This window comes from Tenrec ecaudatus, chromosome 6, assembly GCF_050624435.1.
Source record: "Tenrec ecaudatus isolate mTenEca1 chromosome 6, mTenEca1.hap1, whole genome shotgun sequence".
Classification (NCBI taxonomy): Eukaryota; Metazoa; Chordata; class Mammalia; order Afrosoricida; family Tenrecidae; genus Tenrec; species Tenrec ecaudatus.
Window position 1 is genome coordinate 24,419,907 of NC_134535.1, and position 19,725 is coordinate 24,439,631.

Sequence of the window (19,725 nt, forward strand, 5' to 3'; positions counted from 1 at the left end):
AGATGTCATGGGGTCAGCTCAGAGTGACCCGCTGTGACCGAGTTAAACCGTCCGGCAGGGCTTTCGGGGCCACAATTGTCGCGGGAGCAGAACCCCTGGTCTTCCTCCCATCGAGACCCTAGGGGTAGGGGTGGGGGGGTTCAAGCCACCAATTTTTCAGTTGGTGGCTGAACACTTAGCCGCCCACCACTGGGGCTCCTAATATCCACAAAGGGGATTTTGAAAGGTTCATGGCAATATCCCATTATCTGTTCATTTTATTTTTCCACAAACATAAAATATCCCTCAAATCCACTGTTGTCAAGCAGATTCCAACTACGAGTGGCCTTATGAGATAAAGTAAAGCTTTCCCCATCGGGATTCTGAGGCTGTAAATCTTTACAGAACAGCCAGCCTCCTCTCCAGCAGAGCAGCATTATGGGTTTGAACCGCTGATCTCGCTTTTAGCAGCCCAATGCTTAACCAACTGTGCCACCAAGGATCCTGTCTCTATAAAGTAAAAAAGAAAATCAAACCCACAGCCACTGAGTAGCTTCCAACTCGTAGCCAGCCTACCCAGGGTTCTGAGACTGTACATCTTTATGGGAGCGGGATAACCCCCATCTTTCTCTTGCAGAGTGGGTGATGGCTTTCAGGTGAGAACTCCAATGCTTCACCAACAGCATCAAGGAGCCCCGAGAGGTACAATGGTTCACTTGTAAGGTCAGTTCTTTGAACCCAGCCGGCAGCTGCTCCTCACGAGTAAGCCGTGGCCCTCAGCATTGGTCACAAGGACAACCCAGAACACCCTCTGGGCAGTTCTCCTCTCTCACATGGTGGTGCTGGCTGTGGGAACCCAGCCACAACGATGCAATTACTAATCCTGCTCCCTTGCTCTCCTCTAAATGTCCTTGTTGGTCCGGTCGCTCTCTGATCACCCTCTACATCAATGGTAAACTGACTAGGAGAGAAGGGACAGGAGCAGACTTAGAACCCATTCACCAGTGCAGGAAATTCGGGAGGTGAAGTGGAACTTCAGGAGGGTGGGCTAAGCAGTGAGAACTTGCTCTTTAAAGCCTTTTGGGCAGTGGGGTGGGGCGTTACAATGTGAGTCATGGAAAAGTACAAAGTAAATCACAAGACAAAAACTCTGTGAAGGTGTAGCGCACACAGGTTTGGGGAATTCGGGCTGAAGGTAAGACTCAAATTGATAGCAACCTCCCTTCCTAAGGCTCCCGGTTGACCATATTCCCAGAGTAAGTTAGCATCTGGACACCTGCGCCATCTGCTTGCTGTTCAGAAGACTGCAAACGTGGTGCGGAAATGGCCAATTAATCCCCATTATGATGTCTGTCTCCCGGCTCACTCCCCTTCAAGTCCCTGCCCCTTCTGTTCTCAGTGGCCAAGGACGCTTGCCTGCCTTCGGAATTAACTGGATCATCACGGCCCATGGCCACGGAGACCATCGGCATCACAATGTCCCCCACCAAGGCCTGGTTCATTGCGTTCAGAGAATGCATCCCCTGCTTTGACTGTGCTAAGCCAAAGGTCAAGAACACAAAAATGTTCTCCTTCATTTCTGGGTCAGCCTCCTGACCCAAGATCTTGACTAAATCTCTAGCCATACTTGCCAACCCCTCTGCTTTTTCCCTCCCACCACACCATGTCAACAACTCCGTGATCACTTCACAAACCTCCGAAGGGACCTTTGCTCCCTCTCTTGGCGAGAGGGACCCGGGGCTTTCCAAGTTTCCATCGCAAGGTGCCTCACGCTCCCGGGTTCCAAATGCAGTCGAGCGGAAGGTCTAAATCCACCTGCTGGAGCCTTTTTGAGGGAACTTTTCAAAGACAACGGTGGCTTTTCAAGTATTAAGAGGAAATGACAGACTGCATTCAGCTCAGTTTGAATTGGAACCGCGTGCTAAAGGCTGTGTCCGTGGCTGCCCAGGTGCTGGCTCACTCTGCAGCCATCACTCACCACCCTCAATCAGCTGTTTCAGTGGGTACCCGGAGCTTGTTCTGCTGGGCTGACCCTGAGCAAAGGGACTGGCCCCAAGGTGAAATCGCCCTTTAGGCTTTCTCGGCTCATGGGTCCTGATTAACCTGATGAGCGCTCCCAAGCAGGGCAGCTAGAAGCAAGGACCTTGAGCCTTTTACTGCTTCCCATGGCTGCCTCCACCCCGGAGAAGACTCTCCATCACGTGGTGGAGCTCTGATGCCACACCTGGACCTCGATGGGGCTAAAGGCTGAGGAACCCCTTACCCAGCCCTACTGTTGCAGGGGCCACCTTTCCCCAAATTGCTCCAGCCTGGCTCCTGCCTTGGGGGATCCAAAGCACGTTGTTTCTTCCTACATTGTTTCTTACTGCATCGCCAAGAAGCAGAAGGCACCACAACACTAAAGTCCTAAGAAACCACACACAGCTGCTAGAGTCTTTATCGTCCTGCAAATCTCCCACCCCGCTCCGTCCCACCCAGTAGAATTCTTGGCCATGATGGTCCGCCCTCCCCCTTAGAGGTAGTGCCTGGGTGTGGAGGAGCTGACTGTGACCTCTCACCCCAAATCAGAGGTGTCGCACAAGCCTTCTTATTGCCATGGGCCTACTCATGATTGCCACTACCGCCCTTCTCCCCTCCACTCGGGACTCAAGAGTTCAGCCAGGACCCATCCTTTGGAGGGAGCAAGCCAGACATTTCAGTAAACTGAGTTTCCAGTTTAGAGGGTTCATTTCTTTAGGGCCTGGCATTACCCGAGCCCAGAAGCACTGAACATTGAATAGGACCAATGAAGTATCGGTTAATTTGGATTATGGTGCTGATGAAGAATGTTAGAAGTGCCATGGACTGCCAAAAGGACCAAAAACAAATCTGTCTTGGAAGAAGACGTATGCTCCTGAGAGACAGAGTCAGCTAGACTTCATCTCGTTGCCAGGAGAGACCAGTCCCTGGAGAAGGACATGATACTTGGTCAAGTAGAGGGGCAGTGATAACGAGGAAGGCCCTCGATAAGATGGAGTGACACGATGTCTTTGACAATGGGTTTAAACATAACCAGGGAGGATGGCCCCAGGACTGGGTAGTGTTTAGTAGTTGTGCTTAGGATCACTATGAGTCAGGACCAACAGGATGGCACCTAACATCAGCAACAGAAGCAGAACGATGAATTCATGAGCACAAGGGAACTACAGGCAACCATATCACTAGTGCCAGTGGCCATCGGAGCAGCCCTCAACTCCCGAGCCGAGCCAACAAAACGTGCCTTATCCCGTGTCATCTTCACGATGGTCATCTTCATCATCCTGTGCCTGTTTCAGGCCATTGTGGCCACAGTGGTGTCGTCTCTTCTAAGTCCTCCCAGAAACCGGACACGGTACTGCTGCCACCTGTAGGGCTTGCATTGGTTATGTCAGAGGTAGATCGCCAGGCCCTTCTTCCTGTGTTTTAGTCTGGAAACTCTGCTGACACCTGTCCACTCTGGGTGATGTAGGGGTATTTGAAATACCAGTGGCTTCTAGCATCACAGGTAACATGTTAGTTACCACAGTATGATAAACTAATAGTGAAATCATCGTATTAGTATGGAAAATACTAATATTAGTTGAAAGTGACAAAGCCCTGGGTTTAGCTCAGTCACATGACTTGGTACCTAGTGACCAAGTATCCCCTCATGGACCTTGTATCCCCTTATTAGCAAACCTGAGATAATGGTGGGCAGTACACTCACAGTTTGGGATATGGCCCATGCAGGATCAGTGTTAACCAAACCTGAGTGATAATGCAGACAAGGGAAGAAATGTCCTTGTTTGCAAAAGACTGAAGGCCTGGAACTGGAAAATATATAAATACTTATCTCCCATAGTAGGTTGAGTGCTGTCTCCCAACATGATATGCCTGAATCTTAAGTTCTAGACTTTTCAAGGTATGACCTTGTTGGGGGTGGGGGCGCATTGTTAAGGGGAAGGGTCTTTTCAGATGTCATTACGGATCTTTAGATGAAATCCTCCTGGATTTTCCTGGTGGTCTCTAAATATAGGACATGAAGCCTTAGAAAAACATAGGAAGAGAGACTTGAGGCAGAAAAGAAGATAGAGACACAGAGAAGGCCATGGGAAGACAGGAAGACTGGAATTGTGGGGCCACATGCTAAGGCTGGAGTCCGCAGAAGCAAGGAGGGTTCTCCTCCAGATCAGGACCCTGCCAACAGCTTGATTTGAACATGTGGCCTCGGAGACTGTGGAAGAATAATCTCTGTTTTCGTAACCATCTAGTCGGTGGTTTTTGTTACAGCAGCTATGGGAGACTAATCCATCGGGCCTGCCTTCAGTCACGCATGGTCAGGATGCACCTGAGTCCATGAGCGAAGGTTAACATAGTCAGCATCCTTGTCTTGGAGATCAATGTACAACACTCTGGAAGCCGTCCAACACACTCATGCCAGCAAACAGGTTCTCAGAAATGATGGAAACAGCTGCCAAGTGACACAGGCAGTTTCCTCTTTGTGCCAGCATCCCCTCTGTGGGATTTTTCTCCTATAGGTTTCCTTGCACATCTGTGCCCTTCATTTATCATTGCAAACGCTTGGAAGCCATACTAATTTTTCATCAATTAATTGTTGAATCAATGATAGTACAGCCACACAATGCAATTCAAAATAGAGGTCAAGCAAATGAGAAAGTTCTCTGTGTATTGATAAGGAAATTCCGAGGTATTTTTATCAAAACACTTTTTTGAAGGTTCAAAGTTGTTTGTATAGTATGCTAATCTTTGGGGTACAACAAAAGGAAAGCATTCTTTTGCTTATATTTTCACCCAAAAAACGGATCCTGATTGAAGGTGGCTATCTGCAAGGCAGGGAGCCCTGGTGGTGTAGTGGTTACTTGCTGGGCTGCTAACCACAAGGTCAGTAGTTCAAAACCAGCTGCTTTAAGGAAAAGAGGTGGAGTTTTCTATTCTCATAAAGATTTAGTCATGGAGTTGGGCCTCTACTTAAATCTTACCTCAGTCCAAGAGCAACTTGTTCTAATAATGTGGCGATGTATGAAACTCACCTTCCCGACAGGATTGCTGAATACAAAAGGGGAGCATAAGCAAATGTGGTGAAGAAAGCGGATGGTGTCCGGCTATTAAACCCACCTATAATTGGACAGCCCCTCACAGTCAGACCATACGGAAGAGATGATATACCCAGGGTGCAGAATAGCACTGATGAAACATATAACTATCCTCTATTTCTTTAATATTTCCACCCCTCACTATCATGGTCTAAGTTTTACCTCATTAATCTTGTTAGACCTGTGTATGTTCATTCGTATAATTAAGATGGCTTGATGCATGAAATCCAAGAAAGATCAACCCTTCAGAAAGAGTAATGGGAGTGATGATTCCCTAAGGGTATGGAAGAGAGGAGAGGTCAGGGGTGAGAGGTGGGAACTGATTGCAATGAAGACTGTATAGCCCCACTTGAGGGGAACGAATAACAGATTTGTAGGTGAACAGATACACTGGATGGGGTAAGGCACAGCAAATACATAAATAATGATACTGTATATACTTGTGTATAAGCCGAGTTTCCAGCACATTTTTAATTCTGTTTTTGTGGTAAAATTAGGTGCTTTGGCTGATATTCGGGTCAGCTTATAATCAAGTATATACAGTGTAAAATAATAAGGGTTCCTGGGGGCTAGAGGAGGGGAGGGGATAGAGGAGCTGATACCAAAGCGTACTAGAAGAAAATGTTTTTAAAATGATGGGGGAAACAATTGTACAATTATGCTTGATCTAATTTCATTATGGATTGATGTAATATCTGTAAGAGCTCCAATAAAAGATTTTTTTAAAATTTATTCCCTGAAACTCACCAGGGCAGTTCGACTGTTCTACAGGCTTATTATGAGTCTGCATCGAGTTGATGGCAGTGAGTTTGATTTGATTTGGTATCTACAAGATAGAGGTAACTTGAGGAGAGGGGAACAGGGGAAGATAATAAGACTTCCAGAGCATACCTTTTGACACGGTTTTGATTTTTGAATTATAGGAGTCCATTATTGATAGGCACATTTAAAACTGAGAACACATGGTCTCACACAGGGAAGGAGGGGCGTCACACTGAAGGCATCTCCTCCATTGAGGTGAAACAACACGTGTCTGAATGGAAACCTGATGAGGACTCAGTCAACCTCCACTCAAGTCCAATAAAAAGTTGTGGGTGATTTTGTTTCTTAAGTTTGGGGGTATTTTTAAGTCTTTTTAAAAGTTTTGGAATGTCAAAAACAACAATAGGTTCTAAAAGTAAGAGCAATTGAATCCTCAAATTTCTAGAAATTATTTGTCACCCTAATATTGGTGATTCCACAAAACAAAATGTTGTTCATACTGATGTGGTAGTGGAAATCTTGGGTGTTGGTATCCGTCAGGATTCTTATGGGTATAAGCATCGGAGATCCGATTTAAGGTGACTGAATTTGAAAAGGGGCTTGATGGCTGCACAGATGAGTTGTCAAGAAAAAGGAAAGTAATGAGAGTTTGAGAAGATGAAAAGAAAGTAGTGCCCCCATTCACTGTCGGAGAGAATGTAAGATGGCAATTCCCAAAAAGGTTCAACAGAGAATTACTTACCATGTGGCCCAGTGATCCAAATCGTAGCCATATAACCACCAGAATGCAAAACAAAGACTCAAAGAGGTATTTGTACACCAAAGTTCACAGCAGCATTATTCACAATAGCCAAAGTATACAAACCACTCACGTGTTCCTCAACAGACGAATGACCTCAGGAAACATGGTACATCCTACACTGGAGTGTTGTTCAACTATCAATAGAAATGAAGTCCAGATAGGGGCCAGCTCCAATCCCAACTACTCCATGGACCTCTGGCCCTCACCTCAGAATAATTTATTTCAAAGGATGGCATTGAATCTGCAGCTCCAGGAGAGGGACATATCTGATCAGAGCACACGGGAGCAGATGAAGGGGGAGTAGGAGTGGAGCACATCCTGGCCCACCAGGCCTTGAGGACGATGTCCCCAATTAGAGCAGCCAGTCCACAGAGAGGACCACATGGCCGGCCCCAGTATGAGACATGACGTCCCTCACTGACCCATAGCCCTACAGGACACAACACCAGAGACACAGTGTGGGAATTGTGCCCCATCTGATCCCACCACACCAAGGCAAAACACTAGGGGGGTGCAACAGAACAGCAAGGGATTGGAGCGGCAAGGTCCCCAGGGAATGCTGAAGGTGGACTTTGGGGCTAGGGCGTGGTACCCCAACAGACTGGACTAGAAAACACTCCTAAAGGCCAACAAATGATCCTTGAACTAACTACAAGCTTTTCTTTCTTGTGGTGTTTTGTTTTGTTATTTGTCATTGGTTTGTTGCTGTTGTTTTGTTGTATATTGTTACTTGGTTTTGCTCTGTCTTGTTTTTGTGCATGTTATCATCTCAACAGGTCTGTCTAAATAAGATGGGCTGGATGAACAATATGGAGGAGAAAATAATGGGACCGACAGTTCCGGTGGGGAGCATGGGAGAAGGGGAGGTGAGGGGAAAGGTAGTGGTGTTAACAAACCCTGGGACAAGGGAACAACAAGTGATCCAAATCGGTGGTGAGAAGGGTGTAGGAGGCCTGGTAGGCTGTGATCAAAGGTAATATAACCAAGAGAAATTACTGAAACCCAAATGATGACTGAGCATGATAGTGGGACAAGAGGAAAGTCAAAGGAAATAGAGGAAAGAGCCAGGAGGCAAAGGGTATTTATAGAGATCTCAATAAAGGCATGTACATATGTAAATATATAGATGAGGATGGGGAAATAGATCCATGTGCATATATTTATAGATTTAGTATTAAGGTAGCAGGAGGACATTGGGCCTGCACTCAAATACTCCCTCAATGCAAGAATACTTTCTTCTATTAAATTGGCATTCTATGATGCTCACCTTCCTGACACAACCGCTGAAAACAAAGTGGGTGAATGAATAAGCAAATGTGGTGAAGAAAGCTGATGGTGCCCGGCTATCAAAGGAGATAGCATCTGGGGTCTTAAAGGCTTGAAGATAAACAAGTGGCCATCTAGCTCAGAAGCAACAAAGCCCACATGGAAGAACACACCAGCTTGTGTGATCACGTGGTTCTGAAGAGATCACTTATCAGGCATCAAACAACAAAAAAAATCATATCATTGAGTGCACACCTCCATGATTCGATAGCCAAGAACAAACGGGTGCATAAGCCAATGTGGCAAAGAAAGCTCATGGTGCCCGGCTATCAAAAGAGATAGTGCCTGGGATCTTAAAGGTTTGAAGGTGAACAAGTGACCATCTAGGTCAGAAGCAACAAAGCCCACATGGAAGAAGCACACCAACCTGTGTGATCATGAGGTGTTGAAGAGATCAGGTATAAGGCATCATCAGGAAAAAAAATCTTACCATAGTGAATGAAGGGGGAAGTGCAGAGTGGAGACCCAAAGCCCATTTGTTGGCCACTGGAGATCCCTCACAGAAGGGTCTAGGGAAAGAAATAAGTCAGTTAGGGTGCGATGTAGCACCGATGAAGAATACAGCTTTCCTCCAGTTCCTAAATGCTTCCTCCCCCGCAACTACCATGATCCGAATTCTACCTTGCAAGTCTGGATAGAGCAGAGGATGTACACGGGTGCAGATAGGAGCTGGAGGCACAGGGAATTCAGGGAGGATGATACCTTCAGGACCAGGGGTGTGAGGGGTGATACTGGGAGGGTAGAGGTTGAGTGGGTTGGAAAGAGGGAACTGATTACAAGGATCTACATGTGACCTCCTCCCTGGGGGACGGACAACAGAGAAGGGGGTGAAGGGAGATGCCAGACAGGGCAAGATATGACAAAATAATAATTTATAAATTATCAAGGGCTCATGAGGGAGGGGGAAGTGGGGAGGGAGGGGAAAAAGAGGACTTGATTCAAAGGGTTTAAGTGGAGATCAAATGCTTTGAAAATGATTAGAGCAATGAATTACAGATGTGCTTTATACAATTGATGTATGTATGGATTGTGATAAGAGTTGTATGAGTCCCTAATAAAATGTTAAAATAATTAGTTAGTAAATAAATAAAAAGAAGAAGAAAAATTGGAATTGTATGACGCTCACCTTCCCGACACAACCGCTGAAAACAAAGTGGGTGAATAAGCAAATGTGGTGAAGAAAGCTGATGGTACCCGGCTATAAAAAGATATAGTGTCTGGGATCTTAGAAGCTTGAAGGTAAACAAACGGCCATCTAGCTCAGCAGCAACAAAGCCCACATAGAAGAAGCACACCAGCCTATGCGATCACAAGGTGTCGAAGGGATCAGTTATCAGGCATCAAAGAACAAAAAATTATATCATTGTGTGCTCACCTCCATGATATGATCGCTAAAGACAAATGGGTGCATAAGGAAACGTGGCGAAGAAAGTTGATGGTGCCCGGCTATCAAAAGATATAGTGTCTGGGATCTTAAAAGCTTGAAGGTAAACAAGCAACCATCTAGCTTAGAAGCAACAAAGCCCACATGGAAGAAGCACACCAGCCTATGCGATCACAAGGTGTCGAAGGGATCAGGTATCAGGCATCATCAGAACAAAAAAATCTTACCATAGTGAACGAGGGGGGGAGTGTGGAGTGGAGACCCAAAGCCTATTTGTAGGTCACTGGACACTCCCCCACCCCTACAGAAGGGTCTTGGGGAGGAGATGAGCCAGTCAGGGTTCAATGTAGCAATGATAGACATACAACTTTCCTCTAGTTCCTAAATGTTTCCTCACCACCCCACCGTACCCCGCACTATCATGATCCCAGTTCTATCTTACAAACCTGGCTAGACCAGAGGATATACACTGGTACAGACAGGAACTGGAAACACAGGGAATCCATGGTAGATGATCCCTTCAGGACCAGTGGTGTGAGTGGCGATACTGGGAGGGTGGAGGGAGGGGAGGGTGGAAAGGGGGAACCAATTACAAGGATCTACATGTGACTTCCTCCCTAGGGGACAGACAACAGCAAAGTGGGTGAAGGGAGACGTCGGACAGGGCAAGATATCACAAAATAATAATTTATAAATTATCAAGGGTTCATGAGAGAGGGGGGAACAGGGAGGGAGGGGGAAAATGAGCTGATGCCAGGGGCTTAAGTGGAGAGCAAATGTTTTGAGAATGATGAGGGCAATGAATGTACAAATGTTCCTTACACAATTGATGCATGTATGGATTGTAATCAGTTGGATGAGTCCTTAAAAAACGATTAAAAAAAAGAAAGTCCAGATACATTTACCCACACAGTTAATTACGTTGAGTGAAATTAGCCAGACACACAAAAGTTTTGCGTAATTCCACTTCTATGCGAGATCTCGAACAGCCAAATGCACTGAGACCACCGTTTATTAGTGGTTACCCGGGGCCGGTCCAAGGGAGCACGGGAGGTGTTGCGTAAGGGAGGCTGCGTGTCTGTGACGAGCGATGGAAACATTTGGGGGAGAGGTGACGGTTGCTCAACAGAGACTAATTAACGTCCCTGTTCACATAAAAAATAATTGAAATGGCCAAAGTCGTTCTATATACTTCACCCCAATACTTTAAAAAGAGGACACGGGCTCCGGCCACCAAAATGTCTAGAAGCGAGCCTGGTGGTGAAGGTGGCCTGACAGGAAGATGTGCTCCTTGCTGGGGAACTGTGCTGGCTGCAGGCTCACTAGACATTCACGGCACCCTGGCTTCTGAAGCCACAAAGCAGGCTCCTGGGGTCTCTGAGAGCATTTTCTAAGTATGAGTCAGGAGGTCAAGGCCATCCCCAGGGAGTCTGAGCTCCGGCCAGGATCCCGTGTTTCATTTTTGATGACTCCTCCACGGGGGGTGGGGTAATCAAGAAGAGTCAGGAGTTTTCCCCTCCAGGGCTTGACGTGATGGTTGCTGTCTTGTGCAACAGACACAACGCAGGCGCATGACAGTCTAGGTTCCAGAATGTGGGACATTCTGAGCCAGACCAAGGGTATGTGTGTGGGGAGACGGCTGGGCTTACCGGCTTGCCAGGACCAGAGAGTGGGAGAGCATGGAGACCACTTATCTTCCTCCCACTCCCCCTTCCTCATTCCAGGCCCAAACACCAGACTGCGGTGTCTCCAACAGAGTAAAAAATGGGAACGGGGGACAAGGCCACATGTAGGGGATGTTAGGAAACCCAAACACAGCACAGCCCTGATGTACTTAATTTGGTTTGTGAAATGCAATTTCTGTGGAATCCTCGGTTAGTGTTAACAACAACAAAGCAAAATCCACTGGATTCGGAATCAGGAGAAGAGTCCCAGACTGATTCCTAGCCATCTGCCTGCGGGATCTCTTGTGGGTCAAGGAACCTCTCCTTGCCTTGGATCTGAAAAAGGCAACAATGAACTGCCTGACAACTTGACAGAGGTTAAAGAACACAGCAAATTTGAAAGGGGACCCAAAACTTAGAAGTCACCATTTTTATCACCTATATAGTTTCCATTTTCTGTTCCTTTCTCTCTGAAGAAGTTCAGCACGGATCATTGGGTTTACCCTAGTAATGAATTCAGATGGCTCTTCTGGAAAGGGGGCTTTGGAATAAGAGTGGAAGCCGCTGCTTTGCGCTTGTCCAGAAGGCACTGTCCACTCTTCTGAGAGGCTGTCTGTCTCCACTCACCAGCCTCGAGCTTGCTCCCAGGTGACTCAGATCTGACTGATCAGAATATCACACCTCCCTGCCACACAGTGATGGATTCTGGGATGGACATGTATGATGTGCTGAATTATGCCCTGAGACCTCTGGTAACTATGAATGTAAACTAGTTTGAAAGAGGGTCTTTGAAGCTTTTACTAGCTAACATGAGGACATAATGGAGTAGGATGGGTCACAATTCACTATGCCAATTGCTGTCCGGTTGCTACTGACTCATGTCTCAAGAGTAGAACTGTACTCCAACTGGTCTGTGGTGGCTGAGCTTTCAGAAGGAGACTACCAGGCCTTTCTTGCAAGGTACCTCTAGGTGGAATCAGTGAACAGCCAAGCCTATTGGCCATTTGCACCACTGACTCAGCGTAGGTAGTGTCCTAATAAAAGAAAGTAGAGGAACAACAGAGATGGTGAGAGGCTGCACAACACACAACGTAATCAACACGACAGAACTGTCTGCGTGGGAACTGCGGAAGGGGTGTATGCTTTGCTGTGGTATGTTCTCAACAACAAAAATATAGTTAAAAACAAATAAATGAAAGGAGCATCATTGGAGCCAATTTGTGGTATCTATATTTTGACACTTGACAGTTCTCTGTTGACTCGACAAATATGAAGCAACTGTCATACTACTTGCTAGACTGAAATAGAACCATTGGTGTTGAGAGAGAGAGAGAGATGCCTGGGGAGGCAGAGATTGGTGCTGCCAGCCCAAGAACCCCTGGGGCTCCTGGAGCCAGGAGAGGGGCGTGGTTTGCCTGCTCCTTCAAAGCCTCAGAAGGGAATCAATGTGAGTGAAGGAAAGCGAAGGCTAGGGGAGCCGTGGTCATCTTCCAGACGAATCCTTTGCAGGAGCACCCAGAACGTTTTGAAATGTAACAGACACACCAATTACCAAAAATAAAGAAATATTCCTTTTTATTTCACCTTTCCAGCCACGGGATCCAAGGAAATACAACTTCACGGAAATCGGAACTCCTGCCCGGCAAACATGGGTCAGGCCGGCTTTTAGGGGCCCAGGGGGAGCAGCAAGATCAGACTGTCTGGAGGGACTCTGGGACTTCTTGGGCTGCCACGGCCAGGTGGTGCCATTTTGTCTCGTCCCCATCACAGTGTCTGTGGTAGCTGCCCAGGTGGATGAGCGCTGTCCGAAACAACGGCAGCAACACCAAGCAAATCCGCCAGCATGTCTTGGAGGATGGTCACTAACTCAGCTAGTAAACCAGAGCCGATCCCAGGGTGCAGCACCACAAATGCTCCCAGTCATGCCTTCATTCATACAGTGAGTACTTTACAAAGCACCTACTGTGTGCCAGGAGGCACTGTGTTACACACTGGGGTTACAGAGACCGAGAGTAGGGCGCATGCTCGGTCCTCAGGGAGCTCCCCGTTTAACTGGGCACACAGGATGCACACGAAGGAGGTCAGTGCAGTGTTAACAAGTGCTGGTGACAAAAGTCTATGCAAAGCACAACACAGACAGGGATCATCCTCTCACGGGTTCCACGGAAATGATGGGCAGTGGTGCTCCTCCTCCTCCTCCTCCTCCTCCTCCTCCAGTCAGGCTCAGTTGGCGGTCTTTAGTGCTGGCCTTCAGTTCCAGCGTCCCAAGGGGGAGCCCCAGCCGTATTACAGGTTACAATGGACTCACACATGGTTATCAGGTTTACACTATTGTACACTTAGGGGAGACACAGTTTGTCATGGGAGAGGAAGCTGACTGTGGCCCCTTCCCTCATTCAAATTGTGACTAAGGGGCTCTACACAGCCTCCGTCCGTAGCTTCCCTCCCAGGCTGTACAAATGGGCTGCTTTTCCCTTGATACAATGTCCTCAAGGTGCAATCCTACTGGGACAGACACGACTTTTCTGTCTGGGGGGCCTTGAAGGCCGGTCCCTTCTCAAGTATTCAAGGCCAAGCCTTCAAGGTTAATTTCAAGCACCACTGCTTCCCCCAGGCTGACCGAATGTTTCTAGACCCTCATCATTTGGGTGAAAAGGTAGACACTGTAGGTCCGGCTTAAAGCAAAGGGCTTTAAGTGGCATGGTGCCACTAGCCATAGGCATGAAGAGGGGGGGCAATTAAAGAGCACCTGGAACCTGAAACTTCCCGTGGCCCTCTCTCCAGCTTTCTCGTGGCCTCTCTTGGTCCTGGGTTCTTGGCAGCTGCACTGGCATACGAGGCAACTGAGTCCCGAGTGTCGGCATTCTTGTGTTATGCCAGTATGCCAGTAGCAATGAAGGGTGGTTTGAGGAACAGCGTTTTTTGTTTTTTTTTAATGCTTTCCACGGGGTGACTTTGCAGTGCTTCCATATTGGGGGGAGAGGGGGGAGGCGTTTCAAAAAAAATCATGGAAAAATGGAATGAAAAAATAAGGGACTGGTCCACAAACGTTTTGAAGCCCCCTCACGTTAAGCAGAGGCGTCTTTTCCACTGCCCTGCCTTCCATGAGCCTGGGGCTTGCTGACCGTTCTTCCCCTCCTGGTCTACCCAGTGAAGACCTGGGTGGGAACCCCTGTCAGGCGCATGTACTCTGTCCTGCTAGGCTCTTTATTTCTAACTAGCCTTGCTGGCATTAATCCATCCCGCTGGCTGGCATTATGCTCACTGTGGACAGTGAATTGCTGGCAAGGGTCAAAGTCAGGGCCGTGTGAGCAGGAAGCCCTGGAGAGAGGGGTTCTGAAACTGAGGTCTTGGCACAGTCCTGTAGTGTTAGTATTGTGCAGAGGTGGGAAGGCCTCTCCAGGGAGGCATTTTGCTAATTTCCTTTGAAAATCAGTAGTTATCCTCAGTAGTGTCTCTGCAGGAGCTCAATCCTAATCAACTATAACCTGAACTTTCGAAATGCTCTCCCAACATAAAGGTGCACAATTCATTCTATAAAGGTACAGGTGAATTCCGCAGACCCCACCGAGCTTACTTTTAAATGAATGTACTAAGCTTGGAATCCCTCGGTGTAAATCACACAAAATAAGATTTAGTCTGTACAAAAATAAGAACACGTTTATCTTTTTCCTATAAATGTGTTACTATATATATATATTAAAAAGTGCTTAGTTAGAAAATTATAAAACATCACTACAATGTCATAGGTCCTTTACCTTCTCTGGGAGACACACCTCTAGAAATAGGACAACTATGGGGACGTCTCTCAAGACCTGGGTGTGCTGCAGATGCATTGGAATGAGGTCAACAGCAGAGCCCTGTCTGTCCCTTTGAGAAGCTAACTGTGACATTGACCGGCTGAGGGAGAGTTCTTGCTTCAGATGTCATCGGTGATCTCTGTGGATATCCTTAAGGTGACACTCTTTAAAAAAAAAAAAAAAGTTTCAAAGAAAGCAATTTCAGTGCCAACTAGGAAATTCCCAGGAGCTTTGCATCCAGAGACCATCTCACACCCCAAAATGATTGCCCTGAGGTCACTTTTAAGCCTCAAACATAATCTCCTGAAGTCTCCTTAAAACCAGTTGTTTAGCTTAACTCATTGTTTGCTTGGTTTGGTTTTTAAGGTCTGCCTTACACATTGTGCTCTTTTAGGCACTATTCCTACGGGATCAAATTGGCGATGGCAACTGGAAAGACGAGATGACATCCTAGGGAGCAGTGACTTCATGCTACGTAGATCAGCAACAAAATTAATTATTTTTTAGAAAACAAAACAACCATGAAACCATCTCTGAGACAAACGATGCCAGTTTGTGTTGTGCTTGAGTTAGGGCCTAAAGAATTGTCTTGACTTCCTATATCCTTTACTGAGACGTCACTTGTTCCAAAATGTAAAATCCACCCCCACCCCCACCCTTACATTTCCAAATCGGATAAGGTCCTATCTTCTCTCTGCCTTGGGAATAGTTTTTTTCTGAGAACACATGTATTTTTCTTTTTTTTTTTACACATGTATTTTTCAAAAAGATTCCTAGTATGTTATTTGCGTCTAGTAAGTGTGACCTCAGGAGGAAAATGACCAGGACACAGGCCATACACGTCACAGCAGCACACATATGAAACGTGCACTGATTGGAGAACTGCTGAGACTTCCTTCAAGAAGAAGTCGCCTTGCGAGGGGTTGCTATCAATGCCACAAAAACAAATTGTGTACGAATTGGTTGAATGGGAAACCGGTTCCCTCAAAAAGCTTTCTCAAAGAAGATCAAGTTGTCTAATCCTTTTGTCAAAAATCTGAGGAAAGTAAAGCAGGCAGCACTGGCAGCAGAGGGACCCCAGGAATGCAAGCCGTTGATCATGGCAGCAGTGTGTGGAAAGAGATTTGGGAACACTGTACTTTCTGCACACATTTTCTTTAAATTTAAAAAAAACTTTGAAAAAGGCTATTTTCTCACTCCCCAACTATCATGATCCCAGTCCTGCCTTTCAGCTCGGGCTAGACGGGAGCAGGTACTCTGGTACAGACAAGTGCTCGCGACACACGGCATCCAGCTCCGACAACCCCTCAGGAGGGGAGGAAGAGGGAACCAATATGAATGGTTGACACATAGCCACCGCCAGCGCCACCCTTTAAGGGGGACAAGCAGCAGAAACGTGGGTGAAGGGAGACAGTGGTTGGTGTAAGATATGAAAATAATAACTTATCACTTATCACATGGTCACAAGAGGGGGGGCGAAGAGGAGCTGATACCAAGGGCTCAAGTAGAAATTAAATGTTTAGAAATTGATGATGGGAACACATGTACAAATATACTTGCTACAATTGATGTGTAGAATGTTATAAGAGCTATAAGAGCCCCCAATAAAATGATCTTTTAAAAAAGAGAGAGTATTTAAACAAATAAGAAAATAGTGCTTTTCCCTTTTTTTCAAACGCAAAAAAAAGTTTGTGATCCTATTGACGCTTGAGTAGATAAATACCTACCTGGAAATCTTGGATGAAGGTTAGGAAGTAGAAAATAAAACCAAAGGCCACTGTCCACTCACAGATGGCGCTCACCATGTGGTACACATAATCCTGGCAGGAATAATGAAGAAACAAAGGGTCAATAAACCAAGGACGAGAAAGTCCAATCTGGGGAGGTCGTGTCCCCTGAGGATAAAGACACCTGGAGAAATGCACCTAATGGCAATGTAGGTGTAGCAGCTAGATTTCATGTCGACTTGTACATGTGTGGATGGGTCGGCGTAGAGCCCAGCCAGCCAATCAAGTGGTAGCCTGATACCACCTCCTTAGGGTGGCGGGTGGGGAGGCCTATTATGTAAGAGTGAAAGACACTGGGAGTTGCTCTCTCCTGCCCTTGGCCCTCATCCCTGCTAAAACCCTGTCTGCTTTAAGGGGTGGCCCCAGTGGGCTGCCTGGCCCTGAGAGCTATTGGTGTCTTGCTATATTTCCACCGACCTTGGACCCTTGGGCTCTGCTCTCCCTGGCCTGTGATCTCCCTGACTCCCACTTCATCTTTCGTGATCACTCGCCTGTGGCTAAGTGAGTCTAAAGAGGGACCAGGCAGGTGTCAGACTTAGGGACTTGAGTTGGGCTGGGCTGGGGTACCTTCTTGATATGGAATCACTTCTTGAGATAAAAGTTCTGTCTTGACATAGGTGAGTGTCTGTTTCTCAAGACAACCCGACCTAAGACAGTAGGCAAATTCGCAAGAGTCCCCTGCACGACTCAGCTGCTGAATGCAATCTCTTAGAATGTTCTTTCGGACTCTGACCCCCTCTGGTTTGAAGACCGCCTAGGAACAAAGGGCAGATGGAGGCCACAAAATAACACACAGGGTGGTGGAAGTGGGCTCCGCGGAAAAGGGAGATGGGCCCTCACCAAGGAAGGAAACGATTAAAACCCAAGTGAGCACCTGAGCTGTTCTTCCAAAGAACCAGTGAAAGTGTCTAGAACAGTGATTCTCAACCTGTGGGTCGCGACCCCTTTGGGGGGTTGTCGAACTACCCTTTCACTGGGGCTACCCAATTCATAACAGTAGCAAAATGACAGTATGAAGTAGCAATGACAATAATTTTATGGTTGGGGTCACCGCCACATGAGGAACTGTATGAAAGGGTCGCAGCACGAGGAAGATTGAGAACCCCCAGTCTAGAAGAAGCTGGTTGACTGTCACCGCTTGCTGGGGGTTCCCTGTGGCTAGAGAAAATGCCACTTAGAAAATACTACTTAACATGAAAGATGAGATAGGTGCATGCTCACTGAGTTTTCCTTGTGGCTGGGAAGGAGTGGACAGGGAGCGAAATGAGAATGGTTTAATCTGAGGTCCTAAAACTTGGTTTGGGTTGAGAGCAGACTCTCAAAAGCCACAAACTCACTACCATGCAGTCGATCCCAACCTGTGGCCGCCCTCTGGGACAGAAGTGAAGAGCTCCAGTGGGCTTCCGAGAAAAACTTAGGGGGTAGGCAGCTCGTCTTCCTCCTGCCGTGCTGCTGGTGGGTTTGAACTGTATAACCCACTACACGACGGGGGCTCCTCAAAGGCAGGTTTGGGATGAACACCTGGAAAGGTGATGATTTTGAAGAAAGGGGGAGAAGCATGGCCTCCCCAGCTCACCCCTATTTTTACCCCAAAACTGGTGCTGTCTGGCTTCAACGGAGCCTGTGTGTGAGAGCGAGATCCTTTTTTCACAAACGCAGAAATAGATTTGAACATATTTTTAAGCACCCTGGAAACGCCTGTAGATGCTCCTCTGCGATGTGACGTTAGCCCACACGCCTAGTGAGGCAGGCAGGCAGCCTGTCCAGTCGCCACCTCTGATTTCACAGAAAGACTTCATTGCTTTTCCCGGCGGCACTTGGTTCGGAGGTGGGTGACAGGGGCGACGAAACAGGTGCCGGACTGCTGGTCAGCTCCGAGGGGCCGGCTGTTTGCTGGGATCCAGGTTCCTCCAAAGACTTCGGGGAGCCGCCCCGACAGCTCCCACTAGTCCTCATGCAAAGTCACCAAGCGGAGGAGAGGACTGAGCAGGGGTGACAGCAAGCATCAGGAGCTCTGCGGTCCCTCATCCCCAGTGGGCAGTGACGAGGGCTGATCAAATCGACACGGAGAAAGTGGGGGTCGGGGAGGGGTGTCTCTCGTTAGCACGCGCTTTTGTTCCGAGCCCTTCCGCGGCCTGCATGCACACGACCGACCGGGTTAGTCACTCTCCTCACCTCCTTCTGGAAAAGGAGATGCTGGCAACATCTCCCTGCCAAACAAGCCGCAGCGAGTGAGCCATGTGCTGGGCACCGTCTGCTGGAGCCTCTTAGTTTGCTACGGCGGCGGGGTGGGGTGGGTGCCCACCGCGCCGTGAGCCGAGGGTGCGGGTGCAGCTCGGCTCCAGTCCAGCGGGGGGCGCTCTTTCACAAGCGCACCACCAGGCCCGACCCCGCGGAGGCTCTGGGTGCGTTCGAACAGCCCACCTTCCGAAGGGCTCCTTCACGTTTCCAATCCATCAGTGACTGCCACTCACGGATATTTGGAAGACCAGACAAGCGTGGCAGGGCCACTTTATGGAACGAACAGAAAACCGGGTACTTTTCACACTTTTCCAGAAGACAGCACACGGAGTGCAGAGGGTTAGGGAGAGCCCGGCTCCCGTCCGTGCGTGTCATTTACGGCAGCAGGCTGCCCCCTAGTGGCCACGCGGCGCCGTGCGCGTGGGGACGCTCGCAAGGTGACGTCACTGCGGCGAGGAGGACGTCAACGCCTCCAGGTGTGGGCCGCCTTCCAGTCCCCGCGGAGAACTGCTTCCGGCCTCGGCCTCGCGCCCCCTACGGGATGCTCGGGCCATTTTGAAGGGGCTGAACTTCCGTCTGCATCATTCTCACCACCATCTTCCTGGTCTCCCCTGTGTTCCCGCCTGGTGGCCTTCCTCTGACCTCACGGCCCCCTCTAGCCGCCGTCTTAGGTCGTCGCCCTCCAACCCACAATTTGATTGCCAGCCGAATGAACCGCTGCCTCTCACCGTCGTCTTTAACCTCTTGCAGCTGGTTCCTAAGCCCACCGTTCTACTGAAACACCGCGTTCTGGGGAACCTCCGGGACTTACTCCCTTAGCGCCCACTCCGCAGACCATGCCCCAGGGTGGGTTGCTTCATTTTCCCTCG

General features: G+C 48.0%; 1 protein-coding gene across 1 annotated transcript in view; it reads right to left on the bottom strand.

Moving 5' to 3' along the window:
- Window positions 1-12,605: 12,605 nt before the first annotated feature.
- Window positions 12,606-19,725, bottom strand: part of DRAM1 (DNA damage regulated autophagy modulator 1) — a 69,564-nt gene continuing 62,444 nt past the window's right edge. Inside the window, exons 6-7 of the mRNA XM_075551097.1 lie at window positions 16,556-16,648; window positions 12,606-14,992 (exon numbers count right to left, since the gene is read on the bottom strand). Of these exons, the coding sequence (XP_075407212.1) occupies window positions 14,948-14,992; window positions 16,556-16,648 (138 nt within the window). The 3' untranslated portion in view covers window positions 12,606-14,947. The remainder of the gene's footprint in view (window positions 14,993-16,555; window positions 16,649-19,725) is intronic.